Source organism: Oncorhynchus gorbuscha, unplaced genomic scaffold (genome assembly GCF_021184085.1).
Source record: "Oncorhynchus gorbuscha isolate QuinsamMale2020 ecotype Even-year unplaced genomic scaffold, OgorEven_v1.0 Un_scaffold_1402, whole genome shotgun sequence".
NCBI lineage: Eukaryota > Metazoa > Chordata > Actinopteri > Salmoniformes > Salmonidae > Oncorhynchus > Oncorhynchus gorbuscha.
Genome location: NW_025746188.1, coordinates 72,697 through 97,351, shown reverse-complemented (window position 1 = coordinate 97,351; position 24,655 = coordinate 72,697). Strand labels below are relative to the sequence as shown.

At 41.5% G+C, this 24,655-nt stretch overlaps 1 protein-coding gene across 1 annotated transcript in view; it reads right to left on the bottom strand.

Annotated features, from left to right (window-relative positions):
* LOC124022472 (ras-related protein Rap-1b) overlaps positions 1-24,655 on the bottom strand; it is a 131,411-nt gene that overhangs the window by 47,096 nt on the left and 59,660 nt on the right. The window contains exon 2 of the mRNA XM_046337388.1: positions 2,827-2,906. Coding sequence (XP_046193344.1) covers positions 2,827-2,883 — 57 coding nt within the window. The 5' untranslated portion in view covers positions 2,884-2,906. The remainder of the gene's footprint in view (positions 1-2,826; positions 2,907-24,655) is intronic.

Below are 24,655 nucleotides of genomic sequence, written 5' to 3'. Positions count from 1 at the left end.
CCAGTTCCTCTGGTCAGAGACAGAGACTATACAACCCAGTTCCTCTGGTCAGAGACAGAGACTATACAACCCAGTTCCTCTGGTCAGAGACAGAGACTATACAACCCAGTTCCTCTGGTCAGAGACAGAGACTATACAACCCAGTTCCTCTGGTCAGAGACAGAGACTATACAACCCAGTTCCTCTGGTCAGAGACAGAGACTATACAACCCAGTTCCTCTGGTCAGAGACAGAGACTATACAACCCAGTTCCTCTGGTCAGAGACAGAGACTATACAACCCAGTTCCTCTGGTCAGAGACAGAGAGACTATACAACCCAGTTCCTCTGGTCAGAGACTATACAACCCAGTTCCTCTGGTCAGAGACAGAGACTATACAACCCAGTTCCTCTGGTCAGAGACAGAGACTATACAACCCAGTTCCTCTGGTCAGAGACAGAGACTATACAACCCAGTTCCTCTGGTCAGAGACAGAGACTATACAACCCAGTTCCTCTGGTCAGAGACAGAGACTATACAACCCAGTTCCTCTGGTCAGAGACAGAGACTATACAACCCAGTTCCTCTGGTCAGAGACAGAGACTATACAACCCAGTTCCTCTGGTCAGAGACAGAGACTATACAACCCAGTTCCTCTGGTCAGAGACAGAGACTATACAACCCAGTTCCTCTGGTCAGAGACAGAGACTATACAACCCAGTTCCTCTGGTCAGAGACAGAGACTATACAACCCAGTTCCTCTGGTCAGAGACAGAGACTATACAACCCAGTTCCTCTGGTCAGAGACAGAGACTATACAACCCAGTTCCTCTGGTCAGAGACAGAGACTATACAACCCAGTTCCTCTGGTCAGAGACAGAGACTATACAACCCAGTTCCTCTGGTCAGAGACAGAGACTATACAACCCAGTTCCTCTGGTCAGAGACAGAGACTATACAACCCAGTTCCTCTGGTCAGAGACAGAGACTATACAACCCAGTTCCTCTGGTCAGAGACAGAGACTATACAACCCAGTTCCTCTGGTCAGAGACAGAGACTATACAACCCAGTTCCTCTGGTCAGAGACAGTTCCTCTGGTCAGACTATACAACCCAGTTCCTCTGGTCAGAGACAGTTCCTCTGGTCAGACTATACAACCCAGTTCCTCTGGTCAGAGACAGAGACTATACAACCCAGTTCCTCTGGTCAGAGACAGAGACTATACAACCCAGTTCCTCTGGTCAGAGACAGAGACTATACAACCCAGTTCCTCTGGTCAGAGACAGAGACTATACAACCCAGTTCCTCTGGTCAGAGACAGAGACTATACAACCCAGTTCCTCTGGTCAGAGACAGAGACTATACAACCCAGTTCCTCTGGTCAGAGACTATACAACCCAGTTCCTCTGGTCAGAGACAGAGACTATACAACCCAGTTCCTCTGGTCAGAGACAGAGACTATACAACCCAGTTCCTCTGGTCAGAGACAGAGACTATACAACCCAGTTCCTCTGGTCAGAGACAGAGACTATACAACCCAGTTCCTCTGGTCAGAGACAGAGACTATACAACCCAGTTCCTCTGGTCAGAGACAGAGACTACAACCCAGTTCCTCTGGTCAGAGACTATACAACCCAGTTCCTCTGGTCAGAGACTATACAACCCAGTTCCTCTGGTCAGAGACAGAGACTATACAACCCAGTTCCTCTGGTCAGAGACAGAGACTATACAACCCAGTTCCTCTGGTCAGAGACAGAGACTATACAACCCAGTTCCTCTGGTCAGAGACAGAGACTATACAACCCAGTTCCTCTGGTCAGAGACAGAGACTATACAACCCAGTTCCTCTGGTCAGAGACAGAGACTATACAACCCAGTTCCTCTGGTCAGAGACAGTTCCTCTGGTCAGAGACTATACAACCCAGTTCCTCTGGTCAGAGACAGAGACTATACAACCCAGTTCCTCTGGTCAGAGACAGAGACTATACAACCCAGTTCCTCTGGTCAGAGACTATACAACCCAGTTCCTCTGGTCAGAGACAGAGACTATACAACCCAGTTCCTCTGGTCAGAGACAGAGACTATACAACCCAGTTCCTCTGGTCAGAGACTATACAACCCAGTTCCTCTGGTCAGAGACAGAGACTATACAACCCAGTTCCTCTGGTCAGAGACTATACAACCCAGTTCCTCTGGTCAGAGACAGAGACTATACAACCCAGTTCCTCTGGTCAGAGACTATACAACCCAGTTCCTCTGGTCAGAGACAGAGACTATACAACCCAGTTCCTCTGGTCAGAGACAGTTCCTCTGGTCAGAGACTATACAACCCAGTTCCTCTGGTCAGAGACAGAGACTATACAACCCAGTCCCTCTGGTCAGAGACTATACAACCCAGTTCCTCTGGTCAGAGACTATACAACCCAGTTCCTCTGGTCAGAGACAGAGACTATACAACCCAGTTCCTCTGGTCAGAGACAAACGCTGTGCTCCAGTAGTGTAAATGAGTTGAATCTACTGTGTTCGTACTTGGTGGGGCAGAGACATGCGCCCAGTTCGTTGGGTCCCCAGGACCAGGTTGAGGGGCAGAGACATGCGCCCCTCGTTGGGTCCCCAAGACCAGGATGGAGAAACGCTGTGTTCCAGTAGTGTTTCTCAATCCCCGGTCCATGGACCAACACCGGTCCCGAGGAAATCTATGGAACTTAACCAAGCACTGTACTGAATACTCCAGCCTTAAGAAACCAGTAGGAGGAAACTAGGTTCTATTTCGGTAACCTACGGCCCTATGCAACCCAAAGGGGGGGTCAGAGACTGAAGACAGATGGAGAGAGAGGGAGACTTACCAGAGCAGACTTGCCTACGCCTCCAGAGCCCAGGACGACTAACTTGTATTCGCGCATCGTTCACTGTGTCTGGTGTCACCCTGTAGAGAGAGACAGAGGAGGCCAGGGTCAGCTAACCAGCTCAACATCTGGTAATAACATGGTAAACTATCATGTAATAACATGGTAACCTATGATGAGAATAACATGGTAAACTATCATGTAATAACATGTAATAACATGTAATAACATGTAATAACATGTAATAACATGGTAATAACATGGTAATAACATGGTAAACTATCATGTAATAACATGGTAAACTATCATGTAATAACATCGTAACCTATCATGGGAATAACATGGTAAACTAAAATGGTAATAACATGATAATAACATGGTAATAACATGGTAAACTAACATGGCAATAACATGGCAATAACGTGGCAATAACGTGGCAATAACGTGGCAATAACGTGGCAATAACGTGGCAATAACGTGGCAATAACGTGGCAATAACGTGGTAATAACGTGGTAATAGGCAATAATAACGTGGCAATAACGTGGCAATAACGTGGCAATAACGTGGTAATAACGTGGTAATAACGTGGCAATAACGTGGCAATAACGTGGTAATAACATGGTAATAACGTGGCAATAACGTGGTAATAACATGGTAAACTAACATGGCAATAACATGGTAAACTAACATGGCAATAACATGGTAAACTAACATGGGAATAACATGGTAAACTAACATGGCAATAACATGGTAAACTAACATGGCAATAACATGGTAAACTAACATGGCAATAACATGGTAAACTAAAATCAAATCAAATCAAATCAAATCAAATTTTATTTGTCACATACACATGGTTAGCAGATGTTAATGCGAGTGTAGCGAAATGCTTGTGCTTCTAGTTCCTACAATGCAGTAATAACCAACAAGTAATCTAACTAACAATTCCAAAACTACTGTCTTATACACAGTGTAAGGGGATAAGGAACATGTACATAAGGATATATGAATGAGTGATGGTACAGAGCAGCATACAGTAGATGGTATCAGAGTACAGTATATACATATGAGATGAGTGTGTAGACAAAGTAAACAAAGTGGCATAGTTAAAGTGGCTAGTGATACATGTGTTTACATAAGGATGCAGTCGATGTTGTAGAGTACAGTATATACATATGCATATGAGATGAATAATGTAGGGTAAGTAACATTATATAAGGTAGCATTGTTTAAAGTGGCTAGTGATATATATATATATATATATATATTTACATCATTTCCATCAATTCCCATTATTAAAATGGCTGGAGTTGGGTCAGTGTCAATGACAGTGTGTTGGCAGCAGCCACTCAATGTTAGTGGTGGCTATTTAACAGTCTGATGGCCTTGAGATAGAAGCTGTTTTTCAGTCTCTCGGTCCCAGCTTTGATGCACCTGTACTGACCTCGCCTTCTGGATGATAGCGGGGTGAACAGGCAGTGGTTCGGGTGGTTGATGTCCTTGATGATCTTTATGGCCTTCCTGTAACAACGGGTGGTGTAGGTGTCCTGGAGGGCAGGTAGTTTGCCCCCAGTGATCCTTGTGCAGTCCTCACTACCCTCTGGAGAGCCTTACGGTTGAGGGCGGAGCAGTTCCCGTCCAGGCGGTGATACAGCCCGCCAGGATGCTCTCGATTGTGCATCTGTAGAAGTTTGTGAGTGATTTTGGTGACAAGACGAATTTTTTCAGCCTCCTGAGGTTGAATAGGCGCTGCTGCGCCTTCTTCACGACGCTGTCAGTGTGAGTGGACCAATTCAGTTTGTCTGTGATGTGTATGCCGAGGAACTTAAAACTAGCTACCCTCTCCACTACTGTTCCATCGATGTGGATAGGGGGTGTTCCCTCTGCTGTTTCCTGAAGTCCACAATCATCTCCTTAGTTTTGTTGACGTTGAGTGTGAGGTTATTTTCCTGACACCACACTCCAAGGGCCCTCACCTCCTCCCTGTAGGCCGTCTCGTCGTTGTTGGTAATCAAGCCTACCACTGTTGTGTCGTCCGCAAACTTGATGATTGAGTTGGAGGCGTGCGTGGCCACGCAGTCGTGGGTGAACAGGGAGTACAGGAGAGGGCTCAGAACGCACCCTTGTGGGGCCCCCGTGTTGAGGATCAGCGGGGAGGAGATGTTGTTGCCTACCCTCACCACCTGGGGCGGCCCGTCAGGAAGTCCAGTACCCAGTTGCACAGGGCGAGGTCGAGACCCAGGGTCTCGAGCTTGATGACGAGCTTGGAGGGTACTATGGTGTTGAATGCCGAGCTGTAGTCGATGAACAGCATTCTCACATAGGTATTCCTCTTGTCCAGGTGGACAACATGGCAATAACATGGTAAACTAACATGGCAATAACATGGTAAACTATCATGGCAATAACGTGGTAATAACATGGTAAACTAACATGGTAATAACATGGTATACTAACATGGTAATAACATGGTAAACTAACATGGTAAACTAACATGGCAATAACATGGTAAACTTACATGGTAATAACATGGTAAACTAACATGGTAATAACATGGTAATAACATGGTAAACTATCATGGCAATAACGTGGTAATAACATGGTAATAACATGGTAAACTATCATGGCAATAACATGGTAATAACATGGTAATAACATGGTAAACTATCATGCAATAACATGGTAATAACATGGTAATAACATGGTAAACTAACATGGTAATAACATGGTAAACTAACATGTAATAACATTGTAATAACATGGTAATAACATGGTAATAGCATGAGAATAACATGAGAATAACATGGTAAACTAATGTAATAACTTCAGAATTGTTCAATGGCCTGTCATATATAAAGTGACTTATTGGACTGCAGAGAGCTGTGTTTCAGTTATAGAGAGAAGGACTGTTGAGTTGTAGATCTGTAAAATATTAAGCTTTAGGTCCAATCACTAAAGACATTAGTTCCAGTCACTATAGATGTATAGTATTAGTTCCAGTCACTATAGACATGAGTTCCAGCCACTATAGACATGAGTTCCAGTCACTATAGACATTAGTTCCAGTCACTATAGACATGAGTTCCAGTCACTATAGACATGAGTTCCAGTCACTATAGACATGAGTTCCAGTCACTATAGACATTAGTTCCAGTCACTATAGACATGAGTTCCAGTCACTATAGACATGAGTTCCAGTCACTATAGACATGAGTTCCAGTCACTATAGACATGAGTTCCAGTCACTATAGATGTATAGTATTAGTTCCAGTCACTATAAACATTAGTTCCACTCACTATAGACATGAGTTCCAGTCACTATAGACATGAGTTCCAGTCACTATAGATATGAGTTCCAGCCACTATAGACATGAGTTCCAGCCACTATAGACATGAGTTCCAGTCACTATAGACATGAGTTCCAGCCACTATAGACATGAGTTCCAGTCACTATAGACATGAGTTCCAGTCACTATAGACATGAGTTCCAGTCACTATAGACATGAGTTCCAGTCACTATAGACATGAGTTCCAGTCACTATAGACATTAGTTCCAGGCACTATAGATGTATAGTATTAGTTCCAGTCACTATAGACATTAGTTCCACTCACTATAGACATGAGTTCCAGTCACTATAGATGTATAGTATTAGTTCCAGTCACTATAGACATGAGTTCCAGTCACTATAGACATGAGTTCCAGCCACTATAGACATTAGTTCCAGCCACTATAGACATGAGTTCCAGTCACTATAGACATTAGTTCCAGTCACTATAGACATTAGTTCCAGTCACTATAGACATGAGTTCCAGTCACTATAGACATGAGTTCCAGTCACTATAGACATGAGTTCCAGTCACTATAGACATTAGTTCCAGTCACTATAGACATTAGTTCCAGTCACTATAGATGTATAGTATTAGTTCCAGTCACTATAGACATTAGTTCCAGTCACTATAGACATTAGTTCCAGCCACTATAGGCATTAGTTCCAGTCACTATAGGCATTAGTTCCAGCCACTATAGACATTAGTTCCAGCCACTATAGGCATTAGTTCCAGTCACTATAGACATTAGTTCCAGCCACTATAGGCATTAGTTCCAGTCACTATAGGCATTAGTTCCAGTCACTATAGACATTAGTTCCAGCCACTATAGGCATTAGTTCCAGTCACTATAGACATTAGTTCCAGCCACTATAGGCATTAGTTCCAGTCACTATAGACATTAGTTCCAGTCACTATAAACATTAGTTCCACTCACTATAGACATGAGTTCCAGCCACTATAGGCATTAGTTCCAGTCACTATAAACATTAGTTCCACTCACTATAGACATGAGTTCCAGTCACTATAGACATGAGTTCCAGTCACTATAGATATGAGTTCCAGCCACTATAGACATGAGTTCCAGCCACTATAGACATGAGTTCCAGTCACTATAGACATGAGTTCCAGCCACTATAGACATGAGTTCCAGTCACTATAGACATGAGTTCCAGTCACTATAGACATGAGTTCCAGTCACTATAGACATGAGTTCCAGTCACTATAGACATGAGTTCCAGTCACTATAGACATTAGTTCCAGGCACTATAGATGTATAGTATTAGTTCCAGTCACTATAGACATTAGTTCCACTCACTATAGACATGAGTTCCAGTCACTATAGATGTATAGTATTAGTTCCAGTCACTATAGACATGAGTTCCAGTCACTATAGACATGAGTTCCAGCCACTATAGACATTAGTTCCAGCCACTATAGACATGAGTTCCAGTCACTATAGACATTAGTTCCAGTCACTATAGACATTAGTTCCAGTCACTATAGACATGAGTTCCAGTCACTATAGACATGAGTTCCAGTCACTATAGACATTAGTTCCAGTCACTATAGACATTAGTTCCAGTCACTATAGACATGAGTTCCAGTCACTATAGACATGAGTTCCAGTCACTATAGACATGAGTTCCAGTCACTATAGACATGAGTTCCAGTCACTATAGACATTAGTTCCAGGCACTATAGATGTATAGTATTAGTTCCAGTCACTATAGACATTAGTTCCACTCACTATAGACATGAGTTCCAGTCACTATAGATGTATAGTATTAGTTCCAGTCACTATAGACATGAGTTCCAGTCACTATAGACATGAGTTCCAGCCACTATAGACATTAGTTCCAGCCACTATAGACATGAGTTCCAGTCACTATAGACATTAGTTCCAGTCACTATAGACATTAGTTCCAGTCACTATAGACATGAGTTCCAGTCACTATAGACATGAGTTCCAGTCACTATAGACATGAGTTCCAGTCACTATAGACATTAGTTCCAGTCACTATAGACATTAGTTCCAGTCACTATAGATGTATAGTATTAGTTCCAGTCACTATAGACATTAGTTCCAGTCACTATAGACATTAGTTCCAGCCACTATAGGCATTAGTTCCAGTCACTATAGGCATTAGTTCCAGCCACTATAGACATTAGTTCCAGCCACTATAGGCATTAGTTCCAGTCACTATAGACATTAGTTCCAGTCACTATAGACATTAGTTCCAGCCACTATAGGCATTAGTTCCAGTCACTATAGGCATTAGTTCCAGTCACTATAGACATTAGTTCCAGTCACTATAGACATTAGTTCCAGCCACTATAGGCATTAGTTCCAGTCACTATAGGCATTAGTTCCAGTCACTATAGACATTAGTTCCAGTCACTATAGACATTAGTTCCAGCCACTATAGGCATTAGTTCCAGTCACTATAGACATTAGTTCCAGTCACTATAGACATTAGTTCCAGCCACTATAGGCATTAGTTCCAGTCACTATAGGCATTAGTTCCAGCCACTATAGACATTAGTTCCAGCCACTATAGGCATTAGTTCCAGTCACTATAGGCATTAGTTCCAGACACTATAGGCATGAGTTCCAGTCACTATAGGCATTAGTTCCAGTCACTATAGGCATTAGTTCCAGTCACTATAGGCATTAGTTCCAGTCACTATAGACATGAGTTCCAGTCACTATAGACATTAGTTCCAGTCACTATAGGCATTAGTTCCAGTCACTATAGGCATGAGTTCCAGTCACTATAGACATTAGTTCCAGCCACTATAGACATTAGTTCCAGTCACTATAGACATTAGTTCCAGCCACTATAGACATGAGTTCCAGTCACTATAGGCATTAGTTCCAGTCACTATAGGCATTAGTTCCAGACACTATAGGCATTAGTTCCAGCCACTATAGGCATTAGTTCCAGTCACTATAGGCATTAGTTCCAGTCACTATAGACATTAGTTCCAGTCACTATAGACATTAGTTCCAGCCACTATAGGCATTAGTTCCAGTCACTATAGGCATTAGTTCCAGCCACTATAGGCATTAGTTCCAGTCACTATAGGCATTAGTTCCAGCCACTATAGACATTAGTTCCAGTCACTATAGACATTAGTTCCAGCCACTATAGGCATTAGTTCCAGTCACTATAGGCATTAGTTCCAGTCACTATAGACATTAGTTCCAGTCACTATAGACATTAGTTCCAGCCACTATAGGCATTAGTTCCAGTCACTATAGGCATTAGTTCCAGCCACTATAGACATTAGTTCCAGCCACTATAGGCATTAGTTCCAGTCACTATAGGCATTAGTTCCAGACACTATAGGCATGAGTTCCAGTCACTATAGGCATGAGTTCCAGTCACTATAGACATGAGTTCCAGCCACACACACAGTTTTCTGCCACCCACTCTGGCCTCTCTTCGCCTCTCTCCTTCACCTCTCTCCTTCAACTCTCTCCTTCACCTCTCTCCTTCGCCTCTCTCCTTCACCTCTCTCCTTCACCTCTCTCCTTCACCTCTCTCCTTCACCTCTCTCCTTCAACTCTCTCCTTCACCTCTCTCCTTCACCTCTCTCCTTCGACCAGGTCAGACGGACGAGGCCAGACAGATCAAAGACTGTCACCTCTTTGATTTTGACCAGGTCAGACGGACGAGGCCAGACAGATCAAAGACTGTCACCTCTTTGATTTTGACCAGGTCAGACGGACGAGGCCAGACACATCAAAGACTGATAAGAGGGATGAAAAACAAGAGGTAGAGATAGATGGAGGAAGAGAGGAGACAAAGGAAGGATTAAAAGACCATTCAAGACAAATACCCCCTTTTCTGATTTTCTGATGCTAAGAGCTACACAACTAAACTTCTGCTGTCATCTAATGCCTGAGATTTAATTTATATTGGCAGAGGATAGAGAAGGAGAGTGACAGAGACAGAGACAGAGAGGAGAGAGAGATATGAGAGACAGAGAGAAAGACAGAGAGAAAGGCAGCGAGAGAGAGGGAGAGAGAGACACAGAGAGACAGAGAGAGAGGAGAGAGAGATATGAGAGACCGAGAGAAAGACAGAGAGAAAGGCAGAGAGAGAGAGAGTCAGTCTCATAGTCTCCAGCCCGACCTGGCACCAAATCCCCACTAAACACCCATGTGGCTGTCTCCTGCTGTCTCCTGCTGTCTCCTGCTGTCTCCTCTCTTCCTCCATCTCTCTATTACCAGACCATCAGACTGTTGAACAGCTTCTATCACCATCAGACTGTTGAACAGCTTCTATCACCATCAGACTGTTGAACAGCTTCTATCACCATCAGACTGTTGAACGGCCATCCCTGGCCGTCTACCAGGTGTTACACAGTCACTCACACAAGCTATCAAACACACACTCAGCCACCCCTGCTGTCCCATGCTATAGAGACGTTGAACCACTGGCAACTTCCCATTTCACACTGTGTATTTAAAATACTGTCACCCTGATGATGGATATAGATGGGTATAGATGGGTATAGATGGGTCTAGATGGATATAGATGGATATAGATGGGTATAGATGGATGTAGATGGGTCTAGATGGATATAGATGGATATAGATGGGTATAGATGGGTCTAGATGGGTATAGATGGGTATAGATGGGTATAGATGGGTCTAGATGGGTCTAGATGGATATAGATGGGTATAGATGGGTCTAGATGGATATAGATGGATATAGATGGGTCTAGATGGGTATAGATGGGTCTAGATGGATATAGATGGATATAGATGGGTCTAGATGGATATAGATGGGTATAGATGGGTCTAGATGGGTATAGATGGGTATAGATGGGTCTAGATGGATATAGATGGGTATAGATGGGTATAGATGGGTCTAGATGGATATAGATGGGTATAGATGGGTCTAGATGGGTATAGATGGGTATAGATGGGTCTAGATGGGTCTAGATGGGTATAGATGGGTATAGATGGGTCTAGATGGGTCTAGATGGATATAGATGGGTGTAGATGGATATAGATGGGTCTAGATGGGTCTAGATGGGTGTAGATGGGTCTAGATGGGTCTAGATGGGTCTAGATGGGTCTAGATGGGTCTAGATGGATATAGATGGGTCTAGATGGGTCTAGATGGATATAGATGGGTCTAGATGGGTCTAGATGGATATAGATGGGTCTAGATGGATATAGATGGGTCTAGATGGGTCTAGATGGGTCTAGATGGGTTATTATTATTATTATTATTATTATTATTATTATTATTATTAGATGGATATAGATGGGTGTAGATGGGTCTAGATGGGTCTAGATGGGTCTAGATGGATATAGATGGGTCTAGATGGGTATAGATGGATGTAGATGGGTCTAGATGGATATAGATGGATATAGATGGGTCTAGATGGTATAGATGGGTCTAGATGGTATAGATGGGTCTAGATGGTCTAGATGGGTCTAGATGGGTATAGATGGGTATAGATGGTATAGATGGGTCTAGATGGGTCTTGATGGGTCTAGATGGGTCTAGATGGGTCTAGATGGGTCTAGATTGATATAGATGGATATAGATGGGCCTAGATGGATATATATGGGTCTAGATGGATATAGATGGGTCTAGATGGATATAGATGGGTCTAGATGGATATATATGGGTCTAGATGGATATAGATGGGTCTAGATGGATATATATGGGTCTAGATGGATATAGATGGGTCTAGATGGATATATATGGGTCTAGATGGATATAGATGGGTCTAGATGGATATAGTTAATGTTCACTGCAACAACAGTAATATACAGACAGACTGTAATGATAGTAGTCTTCCTCTTCTGAGGAGGAGTAGGAAGGATCGGACCAACATGCAGCGGAGTGCGTGTTCATGATCTTATAATTACACTGAACACCAGAACAAAAATAACAAAAACAGAACAAACGAAACAGTCCTGTCTGGTACAGAGACAGAAACAGCCCTGTCTGGTACAGAGACAGAAACAGCCTTGTCTGGTACAGAGACAGAAACAGCCCTGTCTGGTACAGAGACAGAAACAGAAACAGCCCTGTCTGGTACAGAGACAGAAACAGTCCTGTCTGGTACAGAGACAGAAACAACCCTGTCTGGTACAGAGACAGAAACAGCCCTGTCTGGTACAGAGACAGAAACAGCCCTGTCTGGTACAGAGACAGAAACAGCCCTGTCTGGTACAGAGACAGAAACAGCCCTGTCTGGTACAGAGACAGAAACAGTCCTGTCTGGTACAGAGACAGAAACAGCCCTGACTGGTACAGAGACAGAAACAGTCCTGTCTGGTACAGAGACAGAAACAGCCCTGTCTGGTACAGAGACAGAAACAGCCCTGTCTGGTACAGAGACAGAAACAGCCCTGTCTGGTACAGAGACAGAAACAGCCCTGTCTGGTACAGAGACAGAAACCAACTACCCACAACTCAAGGGTGAAAACAGGCTGCCTAAGTATGGTTCTCAATCAGAGACAACGATTGACAGCTGCCTCTGATTGGGAACCATACCAGGCCAAACACATAGAAATACAAAACATAGAATGCCCACCCCAACTCACACCCTGACCAACCTAACACAGAGACATAAAAAAAGGAGCTACGGTCACACAGACAGACAGAAGACTAGTTAATGTTTCACTACAACAACAGTAATACACAGACAGACAGAAGACTAGTTAATGTTTCACTACAACAACAACAGTAATATACAGACAGACAGAAGACTAGTTAATGTTTCACTACAACAACAGTAATATACAGACAGACAGAAGACTAGTTAATGTTTCACTACAACAACAACAGTAATATACAGACAGACAGAAGACTAGTTAATGTTTCACTACAACAACAACAACAGTAATACACAGACAGACAGAAGACTAGTTAATGTTTCACTACAACAACAACAACAGTAATATACAGACAGACAGAAGACTAGTTAATGTTTCACTACAACAACAACAGTAATACACAGACAGACAGAAGACTAGTTAATGTTTCACTACAACAACAACAGTAATACACAGACAGACAGAAGACTAGTTAATGTTTCACTACAACAACAGTAATATACAGACAGACAGAAGACTAGTTAATGTTTCACTACAACAACAACAGTAATACACAGACAGACAGAAGACTAGTTAATGTTTCACTACAACAACAACAGTAATACACAGACAGACAGAAGACTAGTTAATGTTTCACTACAACAACAACAGTAATACACAGACAGACAGAAGACTAGTTAATGTTTCACTACAACAACAACAGTAATACACAGACAGACAGAAGACTAGTTAATGTTTCACTACAACAACAACAGTAATACACAGACAGACAGAAGACTAGTTAATGTTTCACTACAACAACAACAACAACAGTAATACACAGACAGACAGAAGACTAGTTAATGTTTCACTACAACAACAACAGTAATACACAGACAGACAGAAGACTAGTTAATGTTTCACTACAACAACAACAGTAATACACAGACAGACAGAAGACTAGTTAATGTTTCACTACAACAACAGTAATATACAGACAGACAGAAGACTAGTTAATGTTTCACTACAACAACAACAGTAATACACAGACAGACAGAAGACTAGTTAATGTTTCACTACAACAACAACAGTAATACACAGACAGACAGAAGACTAGTTAATGTTTCACTACAACAACAACAGTAATACACAGACAGACAGAAGACTAGTTAATGTTTCACTACAACAACAACAGTAATACACAGACAGACAGAAGACTAGTTAATGTTTCACAACAACAACAACAACAGTAATACTGGTTAATGTTTCACTACAACAACAACAGTAATACACAGACAGACAGAAGACTAGTTAATGTTTCACTACAACAACAACAACAACAGTAATACACAGACAGACAGAAGACTAGTTAATGTTTCACTACAACAACAACAGTAATACACAGACAGACAGAAGACTAGTTAATGTTTCACTACAACAACAACAACAACAGTAATACACAGACAGACAGAAGACTAGTTAATGTTTCACTACAACAACAACAGTAATACACAGACAGACAGAAGACTAGTTAATGTTTCACTACAACAACAACAGTAATACACAGACAGACAGAAGACTAGTTAATGTTTCACTACAACAACAACAACAGTAATACACAGACAGACAGAAGACTAGTTAATGTTTCACTACAACAACAACAGTAATACACAGACAGACAGAAGACTAGTTAATGTTTCACTACAACAACAACAGTAATACACAGACAGACAGAAGACTAGTTAATGTTTCACTACTACAACAACAACAACAGTAATACACAGACAGACAGAAGACTAGTTAATGTTTCACTACAACAACAACAGTAATACACAGACAGACAGAAGACTAGTTAATGTTTCACTACAACAACAACAGTAATACACAGACAGACAGAAGACTAGTTAATGTTTCACTACAACAACAACAACAGTAATACACAGACAGACAGAAGACTAGTTAATGTTTCACTACAACAACAACAGTAATATACAGACAGACAGAAGACTAGTTAATGTTTCACTACAACAACAACAGTAATACACAGACAGACAGAAGACTAGTTAATGTTTCACTACAACAACAACAGTAATATACAGACAGACAGAAGACTAGTTAATGTTTCACTACAACAACAACAGTAATACACAGACAGACAGAAGACTAGTTAATGTTTCACTACAACAACAACAGTAATACACAGACAGACAGAAGACTAGTTAATGTTTCACTACAACAACAGTAATACACAGACAGATAGAAGACTAGTTAATGTTTCACTACAACAACAGTAATACACAGACAGACAGACAGAAGAATAGTTAATGTTTCACTACAACAACAGTAATACACAGACAGACAGAAGACTAGTTAATGTTTCACAACAACAACAGTAATATACAGACAGACAGAAGACTAGTGTATGTTTCACAACAACAACAGTAATATACAGACAGATAGAAGACTAGTTAATGTTTCACAACAACAACAGTAATATACAGACAGATAGAAGACTAGTTAATGTTTCACTACAACAACAACAACAACAGTAATATACAGACAGATAGAAGACTAGTTAATGTTTCACTACAACAACAACAGTAATATACAGACAGACAGAAGACTAGTTAATGTTTCACTACAACAACAACAACAATAATACACAGACAGACAGAAGACTAGTGTATGTTTCACTACAACAACAACAACAGTAATACACAGACAGACAGAAGACTAGTTAATGTTTCACTACAACAACAACAGTAATACACAGACAGACAGAAGACTAGTTAATGTTTCACTACAACAACAACAGTAATACACAGACAGACAGAAGACTAGTTAATGTTTCACTACAACAACAGTAATACACAGACAGATAGAAGACTAGTTAATGTTTCACTACAACAACAGTAATACACAGACAGACAGACAGAAGAATAGTTAATGTTTCACTACAACAACAGTAATACACAGACAGACAGAAGACTAGTTAATGTTTCACTACAACAACAGTAATACACAGACAGATAGAAGACTAGTTAATGTTTCACTACAACAACAGTAATACACAGACAGACAGAAGACTAGTTAATGTTTCACTACAACAACAGTAATACACAGACAGACAGAAGACTAGTTAATGTTTCACAACAACAACAGTAATATACAGACAGACAGAAGACTAGTGTATGTTTCACAACAACAACAGTAATATACAGACAGATAGAAGACTAGTTAATGTTTCACAACAACAACAGTAATATACAGACAGATAGAAGACTAGTTAATGTTTCACTACAACAACAACAACAACAGTAATATACAGACAGATAGAAGACTAGTTAATGTTTCACTACAACAACAATAGTAATACACAGACAGATAGAAGACTAGTTAATGTTTCACTACAACAACAGTAATACACAGACAGATAGAAGACTAGTTAATGTTTCACTACAACAACAACAACAGTAATATACAGACAGACAGAAGACTAGTTAATGTTTCACTACAACAACAACAACAACAGTAATATACAGACAGACAGAAGACTAGTTAATGTTTCACTACAACAACAACAACAACAGTAATATACAGACAGACAGAAGACTAGTTAATGTTTCACTACAACAACAACAACAATAATACACAGACAGACAGAAGACTAGTTAATGTTTCACTACAACAACAACAGTAATATACAGACAGACAGAAGACTAGTTAATGTTTCACTACAACAACAGTAATATACAGACAGACAGAAGACTAGTTAATGTTTCACTACAACAACAACAGTAATATACAGACAGACAGAAGACTAGTTAATGTTTCACTACAACAACAACAACAGTAATATACAGACAGACAGAAGACTAGTTAATGTTTCACTACAACAACAACAACAGTAATATACAGACAGACAGAAGACTAGTTAATGTTTCACTACAACAACAACAGTAATATACAGACAGACAGAAGACTAGTTAATGTTTCACTACAACAACAACAACAGTAATATACAGACAGACAGAAGACTAGTTAATGTTTCACTACAACAACAACAACAGTAATATACAGACAGACAGAAGACTAGTTAATGTTTCACTACAACAACAGTAATATACAGACAGACAGAAGACTAGTTAATGTTTCACTACAACAACAACAACAGTAATATACAGACAGACAGAAGACTAGTTAATGTTTCACTACAACAACAACAACAGTAATATACAGACAGACAGAAGACTAGTTAATGTTTCACTACAACAACAACAACAGTAATATACAGACAGACAGAAGACTAGTTAATGTTTCACTACAACAACAATAGTAATATACAGACAGACAGAAGACTAGTTAATGTTTCACTACAACAACAATAGTAATATACAGACAGACAGAAGACTAGTTAATGTTTCACTACAACAACAATAGTAATATACAGACAGACAGAAGACTAGTTAATGTTTCACTACAACAACAGTAATATACAGACAGACAGAAGACTAGTTAATGTTTCACTACAACAACAGTAATATACAGACATACAGAAGACTAGTTAATGTTTCACTACAACAACAACAACAGTAATATACAGACAGACAGAAGACTAGTTAATGTTTCACTACAACAACAACAACAGTAATATACAGACAGACAGAAGACTAGTTAATGTTTCACTACAACAACAGTAATATACAGACAGACAGAAGACTAGTTAATGTTTCACTACAACAACAGTAATATACAGACAGACAGAAGACTAGTTAATGTTTCACTACAACAACAATAGTAATATACAGACAGACAGAAGACTAGTTAATGTTTCACTACAACAACAACAACAGTAATATACAGACAGACAGACAGAAGACTAGTTAATGTTTCACTACAACAACAGTAATATACAGACAGACAGAAGACTAGTTAATGTTTCACTACAACAACAGTAATATACAGACAGACAGAAGACTAGTTAATGTTTCACTACAACAACAACAACAGTAATATACAGACAGACAGAAGACTAGTTAATGTTTCACTACAACAACAACAACAGTAATATACAGACAGACAGAAGACTAGTTAATGTTTCACTACAACAACAACAACAGTAATATACAGACAGACAGAAGACTAGTTAATGTTTCACTACAACAACAATAGTAATATACAGACAGACAGAAGACTAGTTAATGTTTCACTACAACAACAATAGTAATATACAGACCGACAGAAGACTAGTTAATGTTTCACTACAACAACAACAACAGTAATATACAGACAGACAGACAGAAGACTAGTTAATGTTTCACTACAACAGTAATATACAGACAGACAGAAGCCTGTAGTTATATTTTCCTCTCCGTTTTGAAGTTAAGAGCTTTGATAGGACAGGAACTCTTTCTGAGAGAAATGTTTCCAATTACAATCAAACATTTTTGCAAAGCAATTCATACCAAAATGTGCCCTGATCGTTACTTGACACACTGCCATGTGTGTTTTTGGTGGGGCTATGAACGATAATAATTACCACGGTTGCACGGCAACAAACAGCAGAAGAACCGATGACATCACATCTGCTCCGTCAGGCAGAATATATATATATTTTTTTTTTAATTAAGTTATTATTTCCAAAAATCTTAAAGAAATTCAAAGACCTTCAACAGAAGTAATCAAAGTCTGTTAATGACTCATCGTTTGAGTTCTGTAGAAGGTCGGGCTCAACAGCTGAAGAGGAGGACAATGCCATCTAACTCTAAATCACACTAATGACTCATCGTCTGAGTTCTGTAGAAGGTCGGGCTCGCTGAAGAGGAGGACAATGCCATCTAACTATCTAAATCACACTAATGACTCATCGTCTGAGTTCTGTAGAAGGTCGGGCTCGCTGAAGAGGAGGACAATGCCATCTAACTATCTTCCTGTAATCTGCAAATCACACTAATGACTCGTACCTTTAACTGGTACGTTTGTTGTTGTTGATGATGATGATGATGATGACATGTCAGACCGTTGGCTTTGTGTCACACAACTTTTTTGCTTTACAACTGGCAAAACAACAGTATCTCTGAAACATGCTAATCAGAGGTAGCTTTATGGTGCTGTGGTAAACACTGTCAACACCCAGCTACATGCTAATCAGAGGTGGTGCTGTGGTAAACTTCAACACCCAGCTATGGTGCTGTGGTAAACACTGTCAACACCCAGCTACATGCTAATCAGAGGTAGCTTTATGGTGCTGTGGTAAACACTGTCAACACCCAGCTACATGCTAATCAGAGGTAGCTTTATGGTGCTGTGGTAAACACTGTCAACACCCAGCTACATGCTTCATGGTGCTGTGGTAAACACTGTCAACACCCAGCTACATGCTAATCAGAGGTAGCTTTATGGTTCTGTGGTAAACACTGTCAACACCCAGCTACATGCAAATAATCAGGTGATGTGGTAAACACTGTCAACACCCAGCTTGCTAATCAGGTAGCTTTATGGTTCTGTGGTAAACACTGTCAACACCCAGCTACATGCAAATCAGAGGTAGCTTTATGGTTCTGTGGTAAACACTGTCAACACCCAGCTACATGCTAATCAGAGGTAGCTTTATGGTTCTGTGGTAAACACTGTCAACACCCAGCTACATGCTAATCAGAGGTAGCTTTATGGTTCTGTGGTAAACACTGTCAACACCCAGCTACATGCTAATCAGAGGTAGCTTTATGGTGCTATGGAAAACACTGTCAACACCCAGCTACATGCTAATCAGAGGTAGCAACACCCACATGCTAATCATGGTGCTGTCAACACCCAGCTACATGCTAATCAGAGGTAGCTTTATGGTGCTATGGAAAACACTGGCAACACCCAGCTACAAGAAACATGCTAATTATAACCTCTCTGTCCTTCCTGTAATGTCCTGGTGGTGACTGGTTATCAGTGAGGTGTTGCCTTGCATCTTGCCTTGAGGCTTACGCAAACACACACACACACACACACACACACACACACACACACACACACACACACACACACACACACACACACACACACACACACACACACACACACACACACACACACACACACACACACACACACACACACACACACACACACACACACACACACAGGGTGTGACAGGGTGTGTACTAACAGGAAGTGTTTCACAGCCACACCCCCAGTTGTCTCAACACACCCACACGTCCTGGGTATAAGACCAGGCAGCCGAGAACAGAACCTAAAATACACACTTGCCCAGGCATGAAGAACGCACCAGAATACAGAGCGGAGGGATACGGCGTAAGGTTACTCTCTAGATCCTCTGCGAGGCAGGTTGTTGGTGTGTGGAAACAGTGTTAAGAGTTAAGTTGGGGTCTTGGCCCTCCAATGGAGAAAAAGAAAGTGGGGCTTTTGTCTGCCCCCTTCCCCAACCCTGTGAGAGACCCTGTCTAAGCCCACGGCTGTGCCTCAAAGTGTACCAAGGACAGAACCAGGGTTTCAGAAACACAGCTTCGTTTCAGCATCCTCCTCTACAGTATTCAGACAGCCAAGTCTCTCCTCCTTACAAATGGTGTTATCTAGAACCTAAAAGGGTTCTGGTCAAAAGTAGGGAACTATATAGGGAATATCCTGCCATTTGGGACGCAAGGTTTGATCTTAATGGAAGCACACAAAACAATCCACAACAACACAGCTGTAGAGTTCAACCTAACCTACAACACAATCCACTGTCAGACAACACAGCTGTAGAGTTCAACCTAACCTACAACACAATCCACTGTCAGACAACACAGCTGTAGAGTTCAACCTAACCTACAACACAATCCACAACAACACAGCTGTAGAGTTCAACCTAACCTACAACACAATCCACTGTCAGACAACACAGCTGTAGAGTTCAACCTAACCTACAACACAATCCACTGTCAGACAACACAGCTGTAGAGTTCAACCTAACCTACAACACAATCCACTGTCAGACAACACAGCTGTAGAGTTCAACCTAACCTACAACACAATCCACTGTCAGACAACACAGCTGTAGAGTTCAACCTAACCTACAACACAATCCACAACAACACAGCTGTAGAGTTCAACCTAACCTACAACACAATAATAATTTTGCACGCCCAATTTTTCAGTTTTTGATTTGTTAAAAAAGTTTGAAATATCCAATAAATGTCGTTCCACTTCATGATTGTGTCCCACTTGTTGTTGATTCTTCACAAAAAAATACAGTTTTATATCTTTATGTTTGAAGCCTGAAATGTGGCAAAAGGTCGCAAAGTTCAAGGGGGCCGAATACTTTCGCAAGGCACTGTATATCTGTGTACATTATTTACTGAACACTACATTACTAGTGTTGGTTAATTCCTGTCAGGAAACAGCCTCAGGTCGTCCTCACAGAAGGGCAGGAATAAACTGGCATGCTGCTGAGGAGCCTCCTTTCTGTGTGTGTGTGTGTGTGTGTGTGTGTGTGTGTGTGTGTGTGTGTGTGTGTGTGTGTGTGTGTGTGTGTGTGTGTGTGTGTGTGTGTGTGTGTGTGTGTGTGTGTGTGTGTGTGTGTGTGTGTGTGTGTGTGTGTGTGTGTGTGTGTGTGTGTGTGTGTGTGTGTGTCCGCCTGCTTTCGATCAGCTCACTGATCCCTACTATTGCTGCCTGCTTTCCTATACAACACATCTCAATAGAGACCAGCAGTTTACCTTCTAGCCAGCTCCTACTATAAAGAGAGAGAGAGAGAGAGAGAGAGGCTTACGGTACCATGACCCCTGTCCATGTGATACTGAACTCTGTAGATGTCTTTATGATTTACATTCATACACTGGGACAAAGCACCTAGCAGTAGAAAACAGACCACACACACACACACAGTACCCATGTGTTCAGACCTCACTTAAATGTCTTCACAGACCTCACTTAAATGTGTTCAGACCTCACTTAAATGTGTTCACAGACCTCACTTAAATGTGTTCACAGACCTCACTTAAATGTGTTCAGACCTCACTTAAATGTGTTCAGACCTCACTTAAATGTCTTCACAGACCTCACTTAAATGTCTTCACAGACCTCACTTAAATGTGTTCACAGACCTCACTTAAATGTGTTCACAGACCTCACTTAAATGTCTTCACAGACCTCACTTAAATGTCTTCACAGACCTCACTTAAATGTCTTCACAGACCTCACTTAAATGTCTTCACAGACCTCACTTAAATGTGTTCACAGACCTCACTTAAATGTGTTCAGACCTCACTTAAATGTGTTCAGACCTCACTTAAATGTGTTCAGACCTCACTTAAATGTGTTCAGGTCTCACTTAAATGTGTTCAGACCTCACTTAAATGTCTTCACAGACCTCACTTAAATGTGTTCAGGTCTCACTTAAATGTGTTCAGACCTCACTTAAATGTCTTCACAGACCTCACTTAAATGTGTTCAGACCTCACTTAAATGTCTTCACAGACCTCACTTAAATGTGTTCACAGACCTCACTTAAATGTGTTCAGACCTCACTTAAATGTGTTCACAGACCTCACTTAAATGTGTTCACAGACCTCACTTAAATGTGTTCACAGACCTCACTTAAATGTCTTCACAGACCTCACTTAAATGTGTTCACAGACCTCACTTAAATGTCTTCACAGACCTCACTTAAATGTGTTCACAGACCTCACTTAAATGTGTTCACAGACCTCACTTAAATGTGTTCACAGACCTCACTTAAATGTGTTCAGACCTCACTTAAATGTGTTCACAGACCTCACTTAAATGTGTTCACAGACCTCACTTAAATGTGTTCAGACCTCACTTAAATGTGTTCACAGACCTCACTTAAATGTGTTCAGAGACCTCACTTAAATGTGTTCACAGACCTCACTTAAATGTGTTCACAGACCTCACTTAAATGTGTTCACAGACCTCACTTAAATGTCTTCACAGACCTCACTTAAATGTGTTCAGATCTCACTTAAATGTGTTCACAGACCTCACTTAAATGTCTACACAGACCTCACTTAAATGTGTTCAGATCTCACTTAAATGTGTTCACAGACCTCACTTAAATGTCTACACAGACCTCACTTAAATGTGTTCAGATCTCACTTAAATGTATTCACAGACCTCACTTAAATGGACCATGTCGGTCATTTGACAGAAAAGGTGGCATTGGTTTCTGGGCTGATATGTATTCACACAACAGCTCAGTAGTAGAAGCGGTGCTGATTTAGGATCAGTTGTCCCTGTCCGGATCACTTAAAGGTCTGGGCCCATATGTATTCACACAACAGCTCAGTAGTAGAAGCAGTGCTGATTCAGGACCAGTTGTCCCTGTCCGGATCACTTAAAGGGAATGGAATATGTAGCTTGTCTTATTAAGAGGAAAGGTGGTGTGTTTTCTCTGAGGTCTCTGACCCGTTTGAGGTAGAGGGGTTGGGGGTATTCAGCCTGAGAGGAGATTAACATGGTGTTTGGGGGATAGCAGGAACTGACCCGTGTAAAGCCACCGGGACAGGTTTAGTAAAGCAGAGTTTAAGCTGTCAACCTCGGTTTCCCTCCTGAAGGATCACCATGATACACGCAGAGCTCAAATGTGAGGCTGTCTTTATTCATTCTCTCTCTACACCTACAGGTCTCACTCCCTCTACACCTACAGGTCTCACTCCCTCTAAACCTACAGGTCTCACTCCTTCTAAACCTACAGGTCTCACTCCTTCTAAACCTACAGGTCTCACTCCCTCTAAACCTACAGGTCTCACTCCCTCTAAACCTACAGGTCTCACTCCTTCTAAACCTACAGGTCTCACTCCTTCTAAACCTACAGGTCTCACTCCCTCTAAACCTACAGGTCTCACTCCCTCTAAACCTACAGGTCTCACTCACTCCCTCTAAACCTACAGGTCTCACTCCCTCTAAACCTACAGGTCTCACTCCTTCTAAACCTACAGGTCTCACTCCCTCTAAACCTACAGGTCTCACTCCCTCTAAACCTACAGGTCTCACTCCCTCTAAACCTACAGGTCTCACTCCCTCTAAACCTACAGGTCTCACTCCCTCTAAACCTACAGGTCTCACTCCCTCTAAACCTACAGGTCTCACTCCTTCTAAACCTACAGGTCTCACTCCCTCTAAACCTACAGGTCTCACTCCCTCTAAACCTACAGGTCTCACTCCTTCTAAACCTACAGGTCTCACTCCCTCTAAACCTACAGGTCTCACTCCCTCTAAACCTACAGGTCTCACTCCCTCTAAACCTACAGGTCTCACTCCCTCTAAACCTACAGGTCTCACTCCCTCTAAACCTACAGGTCTCACTCCTTCTAAACCTACAGGTCTCACTCCCTCTAAACCTACAGGTCTCACTCCCTCTAAACCTACAGGTCTCACTCCCTCTAAACCTACAGGCCTCACTCCCTCTAAACAAACCTACAGGTCTCACTCCCTCTAAACAAACCTACAGGTCTCACTCCCTCTAAACAAACCTACAGGTCTCACTCCCTCTAAACAAACCTACAGGTCTCACTCCCTCTAAACAAACCTACAGGTCTCACTCCCTCTAAACAAACCTACAGGTCTCACTCCCTCTAAACAAACCTACAGGTCTCACTCCCTCTAAACAAACCTACAGGTCTCACTCCCTCTAAACAAACCTACAGGTCTCACTCCCTCTAAACAAACCTACAGGTCTCACTCCCTCTAAACAAACCTACAGGTCTCACTCCCTCTAAACCTACAGGTCTCACTCCCTCTAAACCTACAGGTCTCACTCCCTCTAAACCTACAGGTCTCACTCCCTCTAAACAAACCTACAGGTCTCACTCCCTCTAAACAAACCTACAGGTCTCACTCCCTCTAAACAAACCTACAGGTCTCACTCCCTCTAAACAAACCTACAGGTCTCATTCCCTCTAAACCTACAGGTCTCATTC